Source organism: Salmo salar, chromosome 24 (genome assembly GCF_965601325.2).
Source record: "Salmo salar chromosome 24, fSalSal1, whole genome shotgun sequence".
NCBI classification, from domain to species: Eukaryota; Metazoa; Chordata; class Actinopteri; order Salmoniformes; family Salmonidae; genus Salmo; species Salmo salar.
Genome location: NC_138314.1, coordinates 9518531 through 9534776, shown reverse-complemented (window position 1 = coordinate 9534776; position 16246 = coordinate 9518531). Strand labels below are relative to the sequence as shown.

At 44.3% G+C, this 16246-nt stretch overlaps 1 protein-coding gene across 5 annotated transcripts in view; it reads right to left on the bottom strand.

Annotated features, from left to right (window-relative positions):
• aopep (aminopeptidase O (putative)) overlaps positions 1 to 16246 on the bottom strand; it is a 115603-nt gene that overhangs the window by 93111 nt on the left and 6246 nt on the right. For all 5 annotated transcript variants that reach the window (XR_001323913.3, XM_082968474.1, XM_014171051.3 and 2 more), the window contains exons 2-5: positions 13386 to 14065; positions 13043 to 13212; positions 12780 to 12942; positions 11884 to 12252 (exon numbers count right to left, since the gene is read on the bottom strand). Coding sequence is in view for 4 of the 5 variants with exons in the window: in XM_082968474.1 (XP_082824600.1) it covers positions 11884 to 12252; positions 12780 to 12942; positions 13043 to 13212; positions 13386 to 14038 (1355 nt within the window). In the remaining variant the exon portion in view is untranslated. The remainder of the gene's footprint in view (positions 1 to 11883; positions 12253 to 12779; positions 12943 to 13042; positions 13213 to 13385; positions 14066 to 16246) is intronic.

Sequence of the window (16246 nt, the reverse complement as noted above, 5' to 3'; positions counted from 1 at the left end):
CATTCCTGCAGTCAGCATGCCAATTGCAAGCTCTCTCAAAAATGGACACATATGTGGCATTGTGTTCTGTGACAAAACTGCACATTTTAGTGACCTTTCATTGTCCACAGCACAAGGAGCACCTGTGTAATGATCATGCTGTTTAATCAGCTTCTTGATATGCCACACCTGTCAGGTGGATTGATTATCTTGGAAAAGGAGAAATGCTCACTAACAGGAAAGTAAAGAAATGTGTGTCCAAAATTTGAGAAACTTTTTGTGCGTAAGGAAAATTTCGGTGAACTTTTATTTCAGCTGATGAAATATGGGACCAACACTTTTCATGTTGCGTTTATATTTTCGTTCAGTGTTTTCATATCATTTGGCTGATTAGGCTTGTGCACATTTACATAAGTGTTTAATTACCTAGTTAGCTAAATTACTGACTAAGCTAATTCTTATTCATGTTTTTTGCATTTCAGGTGGAGTGGCATTGCTGACAGGCCAGCATGCTGATAAGCCAAGGCCCTTATTCCCAATGAATCTCAGAGTAGGAGTAGTGATTTTAGGATCGTTTTTGCCTTCACACTGAGTAATATTACATTGACAAGGGGGAGGTTATCCTAGATCAGAGATGCTTTGTGAATATGGGCCCTGGAAGAAAGTTGTTGCTCAATACCTTGCATAGCAGTTGCTTCACCACAGGACCCTAGAGCAGGGGTAGGCAACCCTGTTCCTGGAGTGCCGCAGGTACTGCAGGATTTTGTTCCAACTAGGCCCTAAACAAGGGGTGCGTTTAGTTGCCTGAATGTTTCTACGTTGCAGAACTTTTTTTTACCGAACGACACATTTCCCAAAACGTTTTTGAATCAACTTTGAGGTACGTTTGCTCCGTTCAGTAGGTGTGCCAGGGCCCCACCCTGTGAAAGTGCTCGAGCCACGTTGCGAACTCCGCCCTCTTGCACAGCTTTATATATGCAAGCTAAAGATGAAGTTGTCAATGAATAGGCCAATGAATAGGCCTGTGTTGCACTTACTACAGATGGATGGACCTCCAGGGCTACAGAGACCTACTTAACAGTGACAGCCCATCACATTACCCCAGAGTGGGAGATGAGAAGTATTGTGCTACAGACATGCCCCCTTTATGAGAGTCAGACAAGTGAGCATATTTTTCTCTTTAACATTATAGCATCCCAGTGGGCAAAACCTGGTTGAAAAGAAGTCAGTGTGACTTCAGTATTACTGACCAGAATATGACATATTTTAATTTGCTTATTACCTACTGGAAAAAGTATTGCAGAGGAAAAAGTTGGATATTGAAAATATTGTTCATTACATTTCTATTTGTTTCCATAGTCACCAATAAGTTTAAATGTGCAACATATTCTTACATTTAAAATAGATCAAGCAACCATTTTTTTGCACATCTGCATACAGTAATTGTTTCATAATTCACCCACAGGCATTACATACATAGGAAGACTGGGACAGAGTATATAAAGGCAGATTGTTTCATTGATTAATAAGAGTGGTGTGACGGGTCAGAGCTGTAGTGAAGAGAATCCGCGCATAACAACGATCAATCTGAGGACATTCCTGAAGAAACTTTGTGGACTCAGCTGGCTCAAAGTATTTCCATGGTACTAGTTGAAGAAATTTGTGGCAGTTATAGCTTAGAGATGTCTTCAAAAAAGAGCAACTTGCTCATATACATACTTTGCGTCCTCCACTATGGCGGTCAGGGGCATATTTTAGGACTTTCCAGAGGGCCTGCAACACAACCTCCTGAGTTTTCTGGCTTTTCATGACACTTACTGTAAGTAATGTCTGTCATATCAATCCTGCAACAAACATTGTTAGAAATGGGTGTAATTGGCAAATCTCTTCCTCTTCCTCTTCTCTGCAACTGTGTACATGTGTGAGTTTGAGTGAGCGATAGGGAGAATGGGCTAGAGCCAAATGGGAGAAACTTTACATGACTCACAAGGGGATGTGTCTGTTGAATCAGGACACAAGGTTTTTGCACTTAAAGTTAAAATAGGATTTTATTTTCTTTACAAACATATTATTAGAAGCAGTGCCATTTCATTTGGATCTACTTGTCTGTCCCCATATGAGAACCCTTTTTTGTTCCAGGTAAAAGGGTTGTACATGGAACCAAAAATGTAAGGAATGACGCTGGAGAAGAGAAGCAGGTACGGGGAGTCAGAATTTAATCGGAACAGGACAGGAACAGCGTCAGAACCAGGTAATACAGGCGTTAGACAATTAACGCAGCAGCGGGGAACAGAGCTGGGGAACTGACAAATTTAGAGGAGGTAATAAACAGGTGATTGAGTCCAATAAATCGCTGATGCGCGTGACGAGGGAAGGCAGGTGTGCGTAATGATGGTGGCAGGAGAGCGTAATGCAGGGCAGCCTGGCTCCCTCGAGTGCCGGGGGGGGGGGGGGGGGGGGGGGAGCGGGAGCAGGGGTGACACAAAAAGGGTTCTTTAGAAGGTTCTCCTGAACCCTTTTACGTTCCCAAATAGCACCTTTTTTTCTAAGAGTGTAAGATCAGGCAATCATGGGCAGCTGAATACCATGTCTCTTGGGGAATCCAGTCTCAGTGAGACCTGATGCAGAGAAAAAAATGTAATGATCATCAATATAGCTAGTACAAACCTAGCTCTTACAAAGCTGGCTAGTAGGAATCAATTTGAAGATCAGTGTCACACCCTGATCTGGGTCACCTGTCCTTGTGATTGTCACCACCCCCTCCAGGTGTCGCTTATTATCCCCGGTGTATATATCCCTGTGTTTCCTGTCTCTCTGTGCCAGTTCATCTTGTTTGCCAAGTCAACCAGCAGTTTTCCTTGCTCCTATTTTTCCCCAGTCTGTTTCTAGTCCTCGTGGTTTCGACCCCTGCCCGTCCTGACTCCGAACCCGCCTGCCTGACCACTCTGCCTGTTCTGACTACCAACCTGCCTATGGTCTGGTACTGTTTTGACTCTGACCTGGTTTATGAACTCTCGCCTGTCCCCGAGCTGCCTTTGCCTTCTCCCTTTGTTATAATAAATATCGGAGCTCTACCATCTGCCTCCTGTGTCTGCATTTGGGTCTCGCCTTGTGCCCTTATAATCAGAGTATCAAACAGAATTTTTTGTTGTTGTAATGTTTTTACATCTTAACTGTAAGATGTAAACAGTTTTTTTATAGTTCCTGGAGGATGTTACCATAGTGATAACCAAAATATACACTCCTGTGGATTTAAGGGGTGGTGGTGCTGCTCTCTCCTTTCCCTGGGATGTGGCCGAATAGGTCACTGGTAACTGAGTTGGCGGACATTGTGTAACAGAGGCTATGCATCAGGTCATTGACATGTTTCAGGAACTGTAAAGACAGAGACGAATCATGATTAACCATTGCGTAAGGTCTTCACTAAGTTAGACTTAGCAAGTACATTGACTATGTTACCCCTCAGCAATCTGGCAGTCAGGAGAGAGAGATACAGCAAAACCTAAGCTATTTACATTTCTTAGTCAGTCAGTCAGTTGGATAAGTTCTGCACTCCTTCCCTTTATTCCTTCCTACATCCAAGCTAGGAAATTCCTGCCCAAAAAATTATCAAGAATTGAAAAGGGCAGTTGAGAGTTGTAACGTTAGAATGAGTGTTCGGGGGATCCGGGATAGGCAAAATGTACAAAATACACAAAAATACAAGTATCCGTGATGAATCAGGAAAAAAAATTCACATCCATATTGGGGGTACACATTTCAAGAATTAGGCTAGCTCAGACACACTCGCTTTCTCACACACACACAATCAATGTTTCCTATATGTGTATTTATCAACCATTCTCTCTCTCACACACTCACAAACACACAGCTAGCATGACACAATGTTGACATTTTCTATATGTTTTTGTGATCATCTCTCTCTCACAGAACACACTGACACATATACACAGCTAGCATGAAAACGTTGACATGACAATGTTTTCTAAAGTTATTGTGATCATCTCTCTTCCTCTCTCTCTCACGCACGTGCACACACAGAGAGAGAACAAACACACACGTACTGTCATTAACTAAACAGATGTACAAATGTCAAAACGTTAGCTAGCTAGCTACAACAGGTACAAATTCAAACTTACCATGCCCATGGATGATTAACGTTAGCTAGCTAGCAAAACTTTCCTTGACATTCTTCTCCCCAACAAACCGCCGCTTTACTTCGGAATTACTTAACACATTACGTTAATTACTTAAAAGCTTTAAGGGAAAATATAACTGTCACATTCTCAGGGTCAAATTCAGGTGTAATAATTTCTTACTCAGTATTGATGGTAATAAATGGAATAAAATAGGGTTTTGTAAATCCTGGTGGATTGTAGTAGGATATTGAAATAAAAGACAGGCCCACATGTGATTCAAAAGAAAATGTGCAACACTAACAGTGCAGTTGACATCAACATAAAGATTATCATTAGATACCAACACACACAGAAAGCTACGAGATATCATTAATAAAAAAAACATTATTTCATTGTACTGCAGTTTTATTGCATTTTAACGGCAGTGCATTTTTGTAAGGGTATCCTGTACTATTGTGCATGTTCATCTTACATGCTGGTAGCCTATAACAAATGTTATGGAAGTGACTGTGCACTTTTCAATTGGGTGGACTGCAACTACAAAAAAACACTCCCATAGCCTGTAGTAAAAACAAAAGCATTTATAGCATTGAAGATTCTCTAAATTTGGGACCCTCTCTGATAGCTAAAGTGCTTGACCCCAGAGACTGTCACAAATTTTACATTTTAATGACCTAGCAAATAAGATGACTTGGAGGTGAAATATCACAACTCTTTGTATATTAAATTGGTATTTCATCACCTGCCAATTAAAATTCCTCAAATGGCCCTACTCCTGAAAAAGTTAATTGGGACGGATAAGCTGAAGTGGACTTGGCCCAAGTACCATTAGCCGGAACCCAGAGTAATATGATTCTGCCAAACTCTGGAATAGCTTGGCCCGCATGAAGCCCCCAAAGTCCGAGTCCATGCCGAGTCCCCACATCTCAAACGGAATAGGCCCGAGCCCAGTGTGTTGACTGGGTACAGTATGGCCCAAGACCCTAACCGGCTTTGGTGTGCTCTACCAGCTATTATTTGCCAAGTGTGCTAAGCTGAATCATGCATCATCATCATCATTTACGCAGTACTTTGTTGAAGCACCTTTGGCAGCGATTACAGCCTCGAGTCTTCTTGGGTATGAAGCTACAAGCTTGGCACACCTGTATTTGGAGAGTTTCTCCCATTCTTCTCTGCAGATCCTCTCAAGCTCTGTCAGGTTGGATGGTGAGCGTCGCTGCACAGCTATTTTCAGGTCTCTCCAGAGATGTTAGATCGGGTTCAAGTCCGGGCTCTGGCTGGGCTCTGGAGCAGGTTTTCATCAAGGATCTCTCTATACTTTGCTCCGTTCATCTTTCCCTCGATCCTGACTAGTCTCACAGTCCCTGCCCCTGAAAAATATCCCCACAGCATGATGCTGCCACCACCATGCTTCACAGTAGGGATGGTGCCAGGTTTCCTCCAGACGGGACGCTTGGCATTCAGGGCAAAGAGTTCAATCTTGGTTTCATCAGACCAGAGAATCTTGTTTTGGCAAACTCCAAGCGGGCTGTCATGTGCTTTTTTACTAAAGAGTGGCTTACGACTGGCCACTCTAACATAAAGGCCTGATTGGTGGAGAGCTGCAGAGATGGTTGTCCTTCTGGAAGGTTCTCCCATCTCCACAAAGGAACTCTGGATCTCTGTCAGAGTGACCATCGGGTTCTTGGTCACTTCCCTGACCAAGGCACTTCTCCCCCAATTGCTCAGTTTGGCCAGGTGGCCAGCTCTAGGAAGAGTCTTGGTGGTTCCAAACTTCTTCCATTTAAGAATGATGGAGTCCACTGTGTTCTTGGGGACCTTCAATGTTGCAGAAATGTTTTGGTACCCTTCCCCAGATCTGTGCCTCAACACAATCCTGTCACGGAACTCTATGTATAATTCATTCCACCTCATGCCTTGGTTTTTGCTCTGACATGCAGTCAACTGTGGGACCTTATATAGACAGGTGTGTGCCTTTCCAAATCATTTCCAACCAATTGAATTTAACACAGGTGGATTCCAATCAAGTTGTAGAAACATCTCAAGGATGATCAATGGAAACAGGATGCACCTGAGCTCAATTTCGAGTCTCATAGCAAAGGGTACATTTGCCCCAAAAAATAAAAACCTGTTTTTGCTTTGTCATTATGGTGTATATGTGTAGATTGATGAGGCAAAACATGTATTTAATCCATTTTAGAACAAGGCTGTAACGTAACAAAATGTAGAAAAGGTAAAGTGGTCTGAATACTTTCCGAATGCACTGTATGCAACGGGTGCATGGATCACAAGCACTATGCACATGTATATATAGATTGGTGTCTATTAATTGAGTAGCATTTAGATAACTGGTCAGAAGGCTTCTAAACAGCTTCTACCCCGAAGCCATAAGACTCCTGAACACCTAATCAAATGGCTACCCAGACTATTTGCACCCCCCCCCCCCCCCCCCCTTTTTACACCGCTGCGACTCTCTGTTGTTATCATCTATGCATAGTCACTTTAATAACTCTACCTACATGTACATATTACCTCAACTATCCGGTGCCCCCACACATTGACTCTGTACCGGTACCCCCCTGTATATAGTCTCACTATTGTTATTTTACTGCTGCTCTTTCATTACTTGTTACTTTTATTTCTTATTCTTATCCGTATTTTTTTAACAGCATTGTTGGTTAGGGACTCGTAAGTAAGCATTTCACTGTAAGGCCTGTTGTATTCAGCGCATGTGACTAATACAATTTGATTTGATTTAGTTGAATCAGATTTCTACCAAAAACAGATATCAACCAAAATATGAAAAACACGTTTTAATCTGGTTGTGATCTGGTTTCAACAGGGTAAAGGACATCTTTATCACATTGTATGCCCACTGGGATAGGCCTATATGATGTCTGAGCCATATTTACATTTTGATTTAACACGCATGTTGCACTTTATTTTAGTATTGTTGTTGATGAGTAATCATGCGGTTTAATTTAAGAAAATACAAAGTGTTGCTATTCCTGATTGTGCTCTCATCAGGAATTATATGACTCATGATCATATATGGAATCAGGAATACCAAAACTTTGTATTTTCTTAAATAAACAAAAATGTACTACAGCAATGGTTGGCATTTCATTTCATCCGGCTGTACCGAAATGAACTGTGACCCCGAAATCGCAAAACGCACCGAACTGTGGGTTTGGGGAACATTTACACCCCTACATTTAAATGGTTTGTGCTGAAGGACTTCTATCCGCAGCAGCCATTCAAAGTCACTTCAGTGTTTTCAAGATTTCAGTTTTACAACTTTCTCATGTCATTCCATCCACTGTAGACAATGAGTTGTTTTTAACCAAAGTGTGGAAGTGTTTCTGAGCTAAATAGCTCCCCTGCTGTCCGCATTGATGTTTCCCATTTACTGTTCCTCCTCTTTCTTCCCTCCCCTCCTCCTCACCCCTCTCTTTCCCCTTCCATTCTCCTTGCTCTCTCCTCCTCTTCCTTCTCCTTCTCTTCCTCTTATCTCAGCACCAGGAGAGGACACACACAAGGCCTCCACATACCAGAGCCTTTAACAGCTTGACCATGGTGATTCTACAGACAGAGACAGACAGAGAGGCAGGCAGACAGACAGACACAGTCGGGCAGACAGACAGACCAACAGAGGGGAACCCTCTACTGATTAGACCCAGGTAAGGAGTGTATTTGTTTGTGGATGGCGTGTATAAACAGACAGAAGCCACAAAATATAAAATATATAACAAAATAAACTAAATAGGCTATTCAACTAATTTGACATTTGCTCTGACAGAGGCTGGTGTAAAGTCGTGTAGCTCACTGACTGTTTGCAAGTGTAAACGGTGTTCTGTATCTTTGCAAGTATTAATTATACTCTACACAGAGTCACACAGATGTGTGGGCACACAGTGTACATGGCACAGGCCGTCAGTCCAGACCTGCCCTTACTTGACTTCTTAATCTTTGGTTTCCTGCCCTCCCTCCCTCCCTCCCTCCCTCCCTCCCTCCCTCCCTCCCTCCCTCCCCGTATCTGGGTACAAAAACTTCACGCCCCCCTTACCTCCCCCTTGCCTCCTTTCCCTGTATCCCAGCACAATAACTTAATGCCCCCCTGCTTGCCTCCCCCTACTCTCCTCAGCCACCCCTGTTGTTCTTTATACAGGGGCATACTAGAAAAGCAGCGGTTGGCCTGGCCCCAAGGACTCAGGCCCACATACTTCCCAATCTGCAGATTAAAGAGCTGCAGCCTCTGAAGTCCTTCCAGGGACTAATGGCTTTTGTTGCTGGGAATAATCCACACATCCTCTCCCACATCCTGGGGGATCCATGGCTAAAACCCCTCCTTAAACTCTCCTCCTCCCACCCCTTTCTCCTCCTCCATCTCCATGTTTTGTTAACCTCCCTCCATCCTCCATGTGGGCAGTCTTGTGGTTAGGTCTGGCTCAAGACCTCCCATCGCCTTCTTTCCCACCCCCATCTCCCAATCTCCATCTCTGGTCCATGTTTTGTCGACCTCCCCCTCCTTCCTGCATGTGGCGCAGCCTTGCGGTTAAGTCTGGAGGCCTGCAGGAGTGTACCACACGCAAAGAGATGAGGAGGGGGGGCTGGGTTGTGACCCACGCAAAGAAAAAGGGGGCACTGGGGGGCAGGCATGGCAGGAGTCTCTTGGGCTTATTGAATCCTCTAAGTCTCTTTTTTGTCATCTACACCTACGTAGCTCAAGTTTAAACAGCCAGGGCAAACCAGGGCAAGAAGCTATCCTCAAACCTCGCAATGCAAAGAATAAAGCAGCCTTAAGGTGTTAGCACCTTATAAATATGATGTCTATATTGCATAAATCAGTCAGGAGTCAGCTAACCTGGAGTACAATCATTGAAACGAGATTGGAGATGTTGGTTAGAGCTGCCCTGCCCTATAAAAAACATTCACAACATTTGAGTTTGCTATTCATAAGAAGCATTGCCTGATGAGGACCATGCCTCAAACAAAAGAGATCTCAGAAGACCTAAGATTAAGAATTGTTGACTTGCATAATGCTGGAAAGGGTTACAAAAGTATCTCTGAAAGCCTTGATGTTCATCAGTCCACGGTAAGACAAATTGTCTATAAATGGAGAAAGTTCAGCACTGTTGCTACTCTCCCTAGGAGTGGCCGTCCTGCAAAGATGACTAAGAGCACAGCGCAGAATGCTAAATGAGGTTAAGTAGAATCCTAGAGTGTCAGCTAAAGACTTACAAAAATATCTGGAAAATGCTAACATCTCTGTTTGACGAGTCTACGATACGTAAAACACTAAACAAGAATGGTGTTCATGGGAGGTCACCACGGAAGAAGCCACCGCTGTCCAAAAAAAACATTGCTGCACATCTGAAGTTTGCAAAAGAGCACCTGGATGTTCCACAGCGCTACTGGCAAAATGTTCTGTGGACAGATGAAACTACAGTTGAGTTGTTTAGAAGGAACACACAACTCTATGTGTGTAGAAAAAAAAAGGCAGAGACATCAACATCAAAACCTCATCCCAACTGTAAAGTATGGTGGAGGGAGCATCATGGTTTGGTGCTGCTTTGCTGCCTCAGGGCCTGGACAGCTTGCTATCATCGAAGGAAAAATGAATTCCCAAGTTTATCAAAACATTTTGTAGGAGAATGTAAGGCTACCTGTCTGCCAATTGAAGCTCAACAGAAGTTTGGTGATGCAACAGGACAATGACCCAAAACACAGAAGTAAACCAACAACAGAATGGCTTCAACAGAAGAAAATACGCCTTCTGGAGTGGCCCAGTTAGAGTACTGACCTCAACCCGATTGAGATGCTGTGGCATGACCTCGAGAGAGTGGTTCACACCAGACATCCCAAGAATATTGCTGAACTGAAACAGTTTTGTAAAGAGGAATGGTCCAATATTCCTCCTGACCGTTGTGCAGGTCTGATCGGCAACTACAGAAAGGTTGAGGTTATTGCTGCCAAAGGAGGGTCAACCAGTTATTAAATCCAAGGGTTCACATACTTTTTCCACCCTGCACTGTGAATGTTTACACGGTGTGTTCAATAAAGACATAAAAACGTATAATTGTTTGTGTGTTATTAGTTTAAGCAGACTGTGTTTGTCTATTCTTGTGACTTAGATGAAGATCAGATCAAATTTCATGACCAATTTATATAGAATTCCAGGTAATTCTAAAGGGTTCACATAATTTTTCTTGCCACTTGAAATATGTGAGTTGGAGCTCTGGGCTCAGAGTTGTTGACCCTCTGGAAACCTTTTGTCCTTTACAATTTTTCTGATCCCCCTCCCAATGACATCATAACCTGTGGAGTACATTCAGTTCTGACCTCATTTCCTGTGGAAGACTACAGACAGAGTTCTGGTGCAGAGAGAGAGAGGGTGTTGGCACTGGCAGCCTACACACACTGGGCCACTGTCCACTGGCCACCCAAAAGACACATTTATTTATTGTATCAAGAGTATGGTAAAAAGAGCAGACATTTTGAGCTTTTATTTGGCCCAAACCTCCCATTTTAACTTCAGTCAAACTTAATCTAAATGACATTGGCTGGATTTCACTCCCATAAAAACACACACACAAAAAGTGCTCAAATTATTTTGCATAGAAAAACATAACTTGATTTCCCCCAAATCTAAACAACAGAACATTCAATGGGGACTGCATGTATGTGTACCTAGCATATCTCCTCATTAAATGACAGGAAAATAATTTGACATCACATTTCGAAACATCCACTGCCTCTCAGACTGCTTGTAGACTATTAGTAAAACTAAGAGCATGCAGTCTAAGAAAGGTTATTGGACCAAAATGTTGTTGCAAATGAATCTACTGTACTTGGCAATACAAATATTATGAATTCAGTAGAGCTACCGCCTTCTCAGTAAAACCAAGAACCATTCATCAAAACTGCAACACAAAACCCTGTCTAGCCCACACAGAGAGAGATGTAGCTTAGCTAGTGTATAAGGATGAGTAAAATGGGATGTGAAAGACTGAATGCATGGAGGAAGTGAACTGCTACAGTAGCTGTCCAACAGGGCAGTCAAAAACAATTTGACTGCTTCAGGGCAGTCAAAACATCAACAGAGTGGTGGTTAACCCCCAAGGCCTTAATATAGGAGGACGAGAAGAGAACTGGAGGAAAATAGGAAAGACGGCTGTGCAGAAGAGAGAGAAAGAGAGAGAGGTCAACAGCATAGTGAGATATACCGGGGGGACGGACGGACGACTGTTGATGGGGTAAAGCAGTGTGCCAACCCGTGGGTTTCCTCTCCACATCAGACCTACACTCCGCAGACTAAACAGCCCGACACAAACAGACCAGTGTACCTGGAGACAGGTCAACAACACAACATGAACACACACAGAGCCCTATTGACTGGCTGTCTGAGCTAACACTCTGCTGAGTAGGTGGATGGGGGCTAGCAGGCTCTTTCACCTGGAGGGTCGACCAAGGGTTGGGGAGTTGGACTGGGGTTCCTGGGGTTGTCTGCTATTCAGCTTTATTGCAAACGTGGAATCTGTATATTTCCATTAAGGATATAGACACATGAAGTAAAGAACATGAGGGGAACATGGCTGCCACTGGTGCTTTACGAGTGTTCATGTTTACGAATGCAAAGTAGTCATGTCAACGAGTTGCAGATGCAGATAAAACAGCAGAAAGTAACAAAACAGGCGTGCATGAGTGGTGAAATGATCTATTCCTCGATACATATCCCTTCCTCCAGTCCTCCCTCCAGTCTTACCTGGCCATGCCCAGACTAGAGAAGCCTGCTGGGACGATGAGTACGTCGAGGCGGGGGAAGGGATGGACCCCCAGGGTAGCGTGGGCTGCAGCCAGGCAGCCAGGCAGAAGGGGGAGGATTTGGACCTGGGCCTTCTGCAGCAGAGAGGGCGGAGCAAACATCCGGTGAGGGACCACCTCTTGGCTCCAGGCGGATGGGTCGGTGAATGGACAGGGGTAATCAGCATGGCAACAGGTGAAGTTGTCATCACCCAGACCTGAGCAGTCGCTCTCAGAGTGCTTCTCATCCTTCAGGCCTGAGTAAACTAATGTAGACTGTGGGCTGGTGATGACGGGATGGTCCATGTTAGTGAATGGATTCAGGTCCAAGCTGTGTTATGGGGAGAAGGAAAAAAGATTTAGGCTTGTATTTTTGCTATTTTGACTACAGGCTTAGAAACGAGAGGGATGGAAATATAGAACATTGCATCACACAGGAAAGCCAGAGAAAACCCAAACATTACATTTAATTTGACTTCCATTCAGTTACAGTAACTCCATCTTAGTATTAGAACTGCAAAACCCAAATCTGGTCCAAGTTTCCTCTCTAGCCGTTCACGGAGGATAAAAGGCCCTCCTTGTAGCAGGAGAAGCTCTGGGGTTAACGGCTGGGTATGGCTGGGTTGGAGGGAAACCATGAGAGGAGGTAGAAAGGGTGGTATTCCAGGAAGAATGACAGAGCTGCCAGCATGGTGGTGGAGCCCTCAAACCCTCAGCCTGTGGTGAACTCTTCAGGGCAGGGGAAAGCTCTGCTGGGGAAGACCTGGTTCTACCGCCTGGTACGGCTGGGTTGGAGGGAAACCACGAAGGGGGGAAGACAAGGGGGAGAGGAGGGGTCTTACGGGAAATAAATCATACCTGCCAGCATGCGTATGGGAGGCCCCAGCCCTTGTACCCTGCACAGGAAGGGTAAGCTGTGCTGTGGAAAGTTGTGCTGTGGCCTGGCGCCAGCAACCCACTGCCAAGGTAAAAGTGGAGGCAGGCATAGGCATAGTGACATAGTAGTCCCAGCTAGAGAGACCTAGACGGAGGAGGGAGAGAGAGACAAAGAGTGGGTGAGTGGACTGGTGAACTGTAACAGTTTGCACTTATCCGCTGTACACTGATCAGGAGTGTAGTACCTGTGTGGTGCAGGTAAGTGGGCTGGGCATGGTTCTCTCCACTCAGTAGAACCACACACTCCCTAGGGGCTCGTACCTGGGCCTGCCACGTCGACATGGCGACAGGAGGCTCCTGACAGGGGAAGAGGGCTCGGTTGTTGATGGGGGAGCCGGCGGTGTAAACACATGACCTGGAGGAGTAAATGGTAAACAACTTCCTTCATCGTACTGTTCATGGGACATGCAGACTTGGTTTATCTACTGTATAGTTTGTTTCACCCTGAGAGTAGACAGATGGAAACAACTTCTATCCTATATGTTATCAGTCTGAGCATGAAGCATACAGTAGATATTGATGTCCCACCTGTTGTCCTGATCTTTAGTCCACCTGACAGAGCCTCCCTCCGGCTTGGTCTCGTAGCAGACCCTCAGGGCTCGGGGGAACTCCTGGAGGGTCCGAACCCCCCTCTTCCTCACCTGCAGGCTCCAGCGGTCAGTGTGGAAGATGAGGGGTCCCCCACCCTCAGAAGCAGGGGCATGACTGCACTGGAAGTACAGGTGGTGTTGCTTTTTCCATTGGGTGGAGGGTAGGGAGATCAGCCTCTGAATGAGCACAGCTGATTGGCTGTCTGGTTGTGGTTCAACCCCTGACCCCTCACCCTTGACCTCCTTTAGGAGACCCTGCATATCCGACACAGAGGTCACGTCCAACTCCTCTACTTTTGACACAGTGAGGTCACAGCAGTCCAGAACTAAGGTAAAGTCTCTGTGGCTCTCATCCTCCCAGGAGTCATCAGTTTGGGATGGTTGGGGTGGGGTTGGGGCGCCTTCCCCAGCCCCATTCCCATCTCCAGCCACTTGGCATGGCTCCAGGAAGAGCACCACAGTACCAGTGATAATCTTAGTTTGGAGGTGTATGTCCAGGTCCAAGACATAGTGTCTGACCAGGATGTGGTTGGTGTTGGCTCTGAGGGGCAAGTCGTCCCTGCCTGGGTCCACATCACCATCACCATCCATTTCTCATCAGAGGTCATCTATTTAATTCTAGAGGAAAACACAATGTCAATCAATCAATCAACTGATAGATCGACCAATCAATATGTACAGTATACAGTACATACAGTGCCTTGCGAAAGTATTCGGCCCCCTTGAACTTTTTGACCTTTTGCCACATTTCAGGCTTCAAACATAAAGATATAAAACTGTATTTTTTTGTGAAGAACCAACAACAAGTGGGACACAATCATGAAGTGGAACGAAATTTATGGGATATTTCAAACTTTTTTAACAAATAAAAAACTGAAAAATTGGGCGTGCAAAATTATTCAGCCCCCTTAAGTTAATACTTTGTAGCGCCACCTTTTGCTGCGATTACAGCTGTAAGTCGCTTGGGGTATGTCTCTATCAGTTTTGCACATCGAGAGACTGACATTTTTGCCCATTCCTCCTTGCAAAACAGCTCGAGCTCAGTGAGGTTGGATGGAGAGTGTTTGTGAACAGCAGTTTTCAGTTCTTTCCACAGATTCTCGATTGGATTCAGGTCTGGACTTTGACTTGGCCATTCTAACACCTGGATATGTTTATTTGTGAACCATTCCATTGTAGATTTTGCTTTATGTTTTGGATCATTGTCTTGTTGGAAGACAAATCTCCGTCCCAGTCTCAGGTCTTTTGCAGACTCCATCAGGTTTTCTTCCAGAATGGTCCTGTATTTGGCTCCATCCATCTTCCCATCAATTTTAACCATCTTCCCTGCCCCTGCTGAAGAAAAGCAGGCCCAAACCATGATGCTGCCACCACCATGTTTGACAGTGGGGATGGTGTGTTCAGGGTGATGAGCTGTGTTGCTTTTACGCCAAACATAACGTTTTGCATTGTTGCCAAAAAGTTCGATTTTGGTTTCATCTGACCAGAGCACCTTCTTCCACATGTTTGGTGTGTCTCCCAGGTGGCTAGTGGCAAACTTTAAACGACACTTTTTATGGATATCTTTAAGAAATGGCTTTCTTCTTGCCACTCTTCCATAAAGGCCAGATTTGTGCAGTATACGACTGATCGTTGTCCTATGGACAGAGTCTCCCACCTCAGCTGTAGATCTCTGCAGTTCATCCAGAGTGATCATGGGCCTCTTGGCTGCATCTCTGATCAGTCTTCTCCTTGTATGAGCTGAAAGTTTAGAGGGACGGCCGGGTCTTCGTAGATTTGCAGTGGTCTGATACTCCTTCCATTTCAATATTATCACTTGCACAGTGCTCCTTGGGATGTTTAAAGCTTGGGAAATCTTGTTGTATCCAAATCCGGCTTTAAACTTCTCCACAACAGTATCTCGGACCTGCCTGGTGTGTTCCTTGTTCTTCATGATGCTCTCTGCGCTTTAAACGGACCTCTGAGACTATCACAGAGCAGGTGCATTTATACGGAGACTTGATTACACACAGGTGGATTCTATTTATCATCATTAGTCATTTAGGTCAACATTGGATCATTCAGAGATCCTCACTGAACTTCTGGAGAGAGTTTGCTGCACTGAAAGTAAAGGGGTTGAATAATGTTGCACGGCCAATTTTTCAGTTTTTTATTTGTTAAAAAAGTTTGAAATATCCAATAAATTTCCTTCCACTTCATAATTGTGTCCCACTTGTTGTTGATTCTTCACAAAAAATTACAGTATTATATCTTTATGTTTGAAACCTGAAATGTGGCAAAAGGTCGAAAAGTTCAAGGGGGCCGAATACTTTCGCAAGGCACTGTATCAACCTTATCAGCCAGGTAAGGTGGTCAACATACAGTGGCTTTGGAAACTATTCAGACCCTTTGACTTTTTCCACATCTTGCTATGTTACAGCCTTATTCTAAAATTGATTAAATTGTTCATTTCCCTCATCAATCTACACACTATACCCCATAACTACAAAGCAAAAACAGTTTTTATACATTTTTGCAAATTTATAAAAAATAAATAACTGAAATATCACATTTACATAAGTATTCAGACCCTTTACTCAGTACTTTGTTGAAGCACCTTTGGCAGAGATTACAGCATTAAGTCTTCTTGGGTATGAAGCTACAAGCTTGGCACACCTCATTCTTCTCTGCAGAGGTCCTGAGCAAGTTTCCATCAAGGATCTCTCTGTACTTTGCTCCATTCATCTTTCCCTCGATCCTGACTAGTCTCACAGTCCCTGCCACTGAAAAACATCCCCACAGCATGATGCTGCCACCACC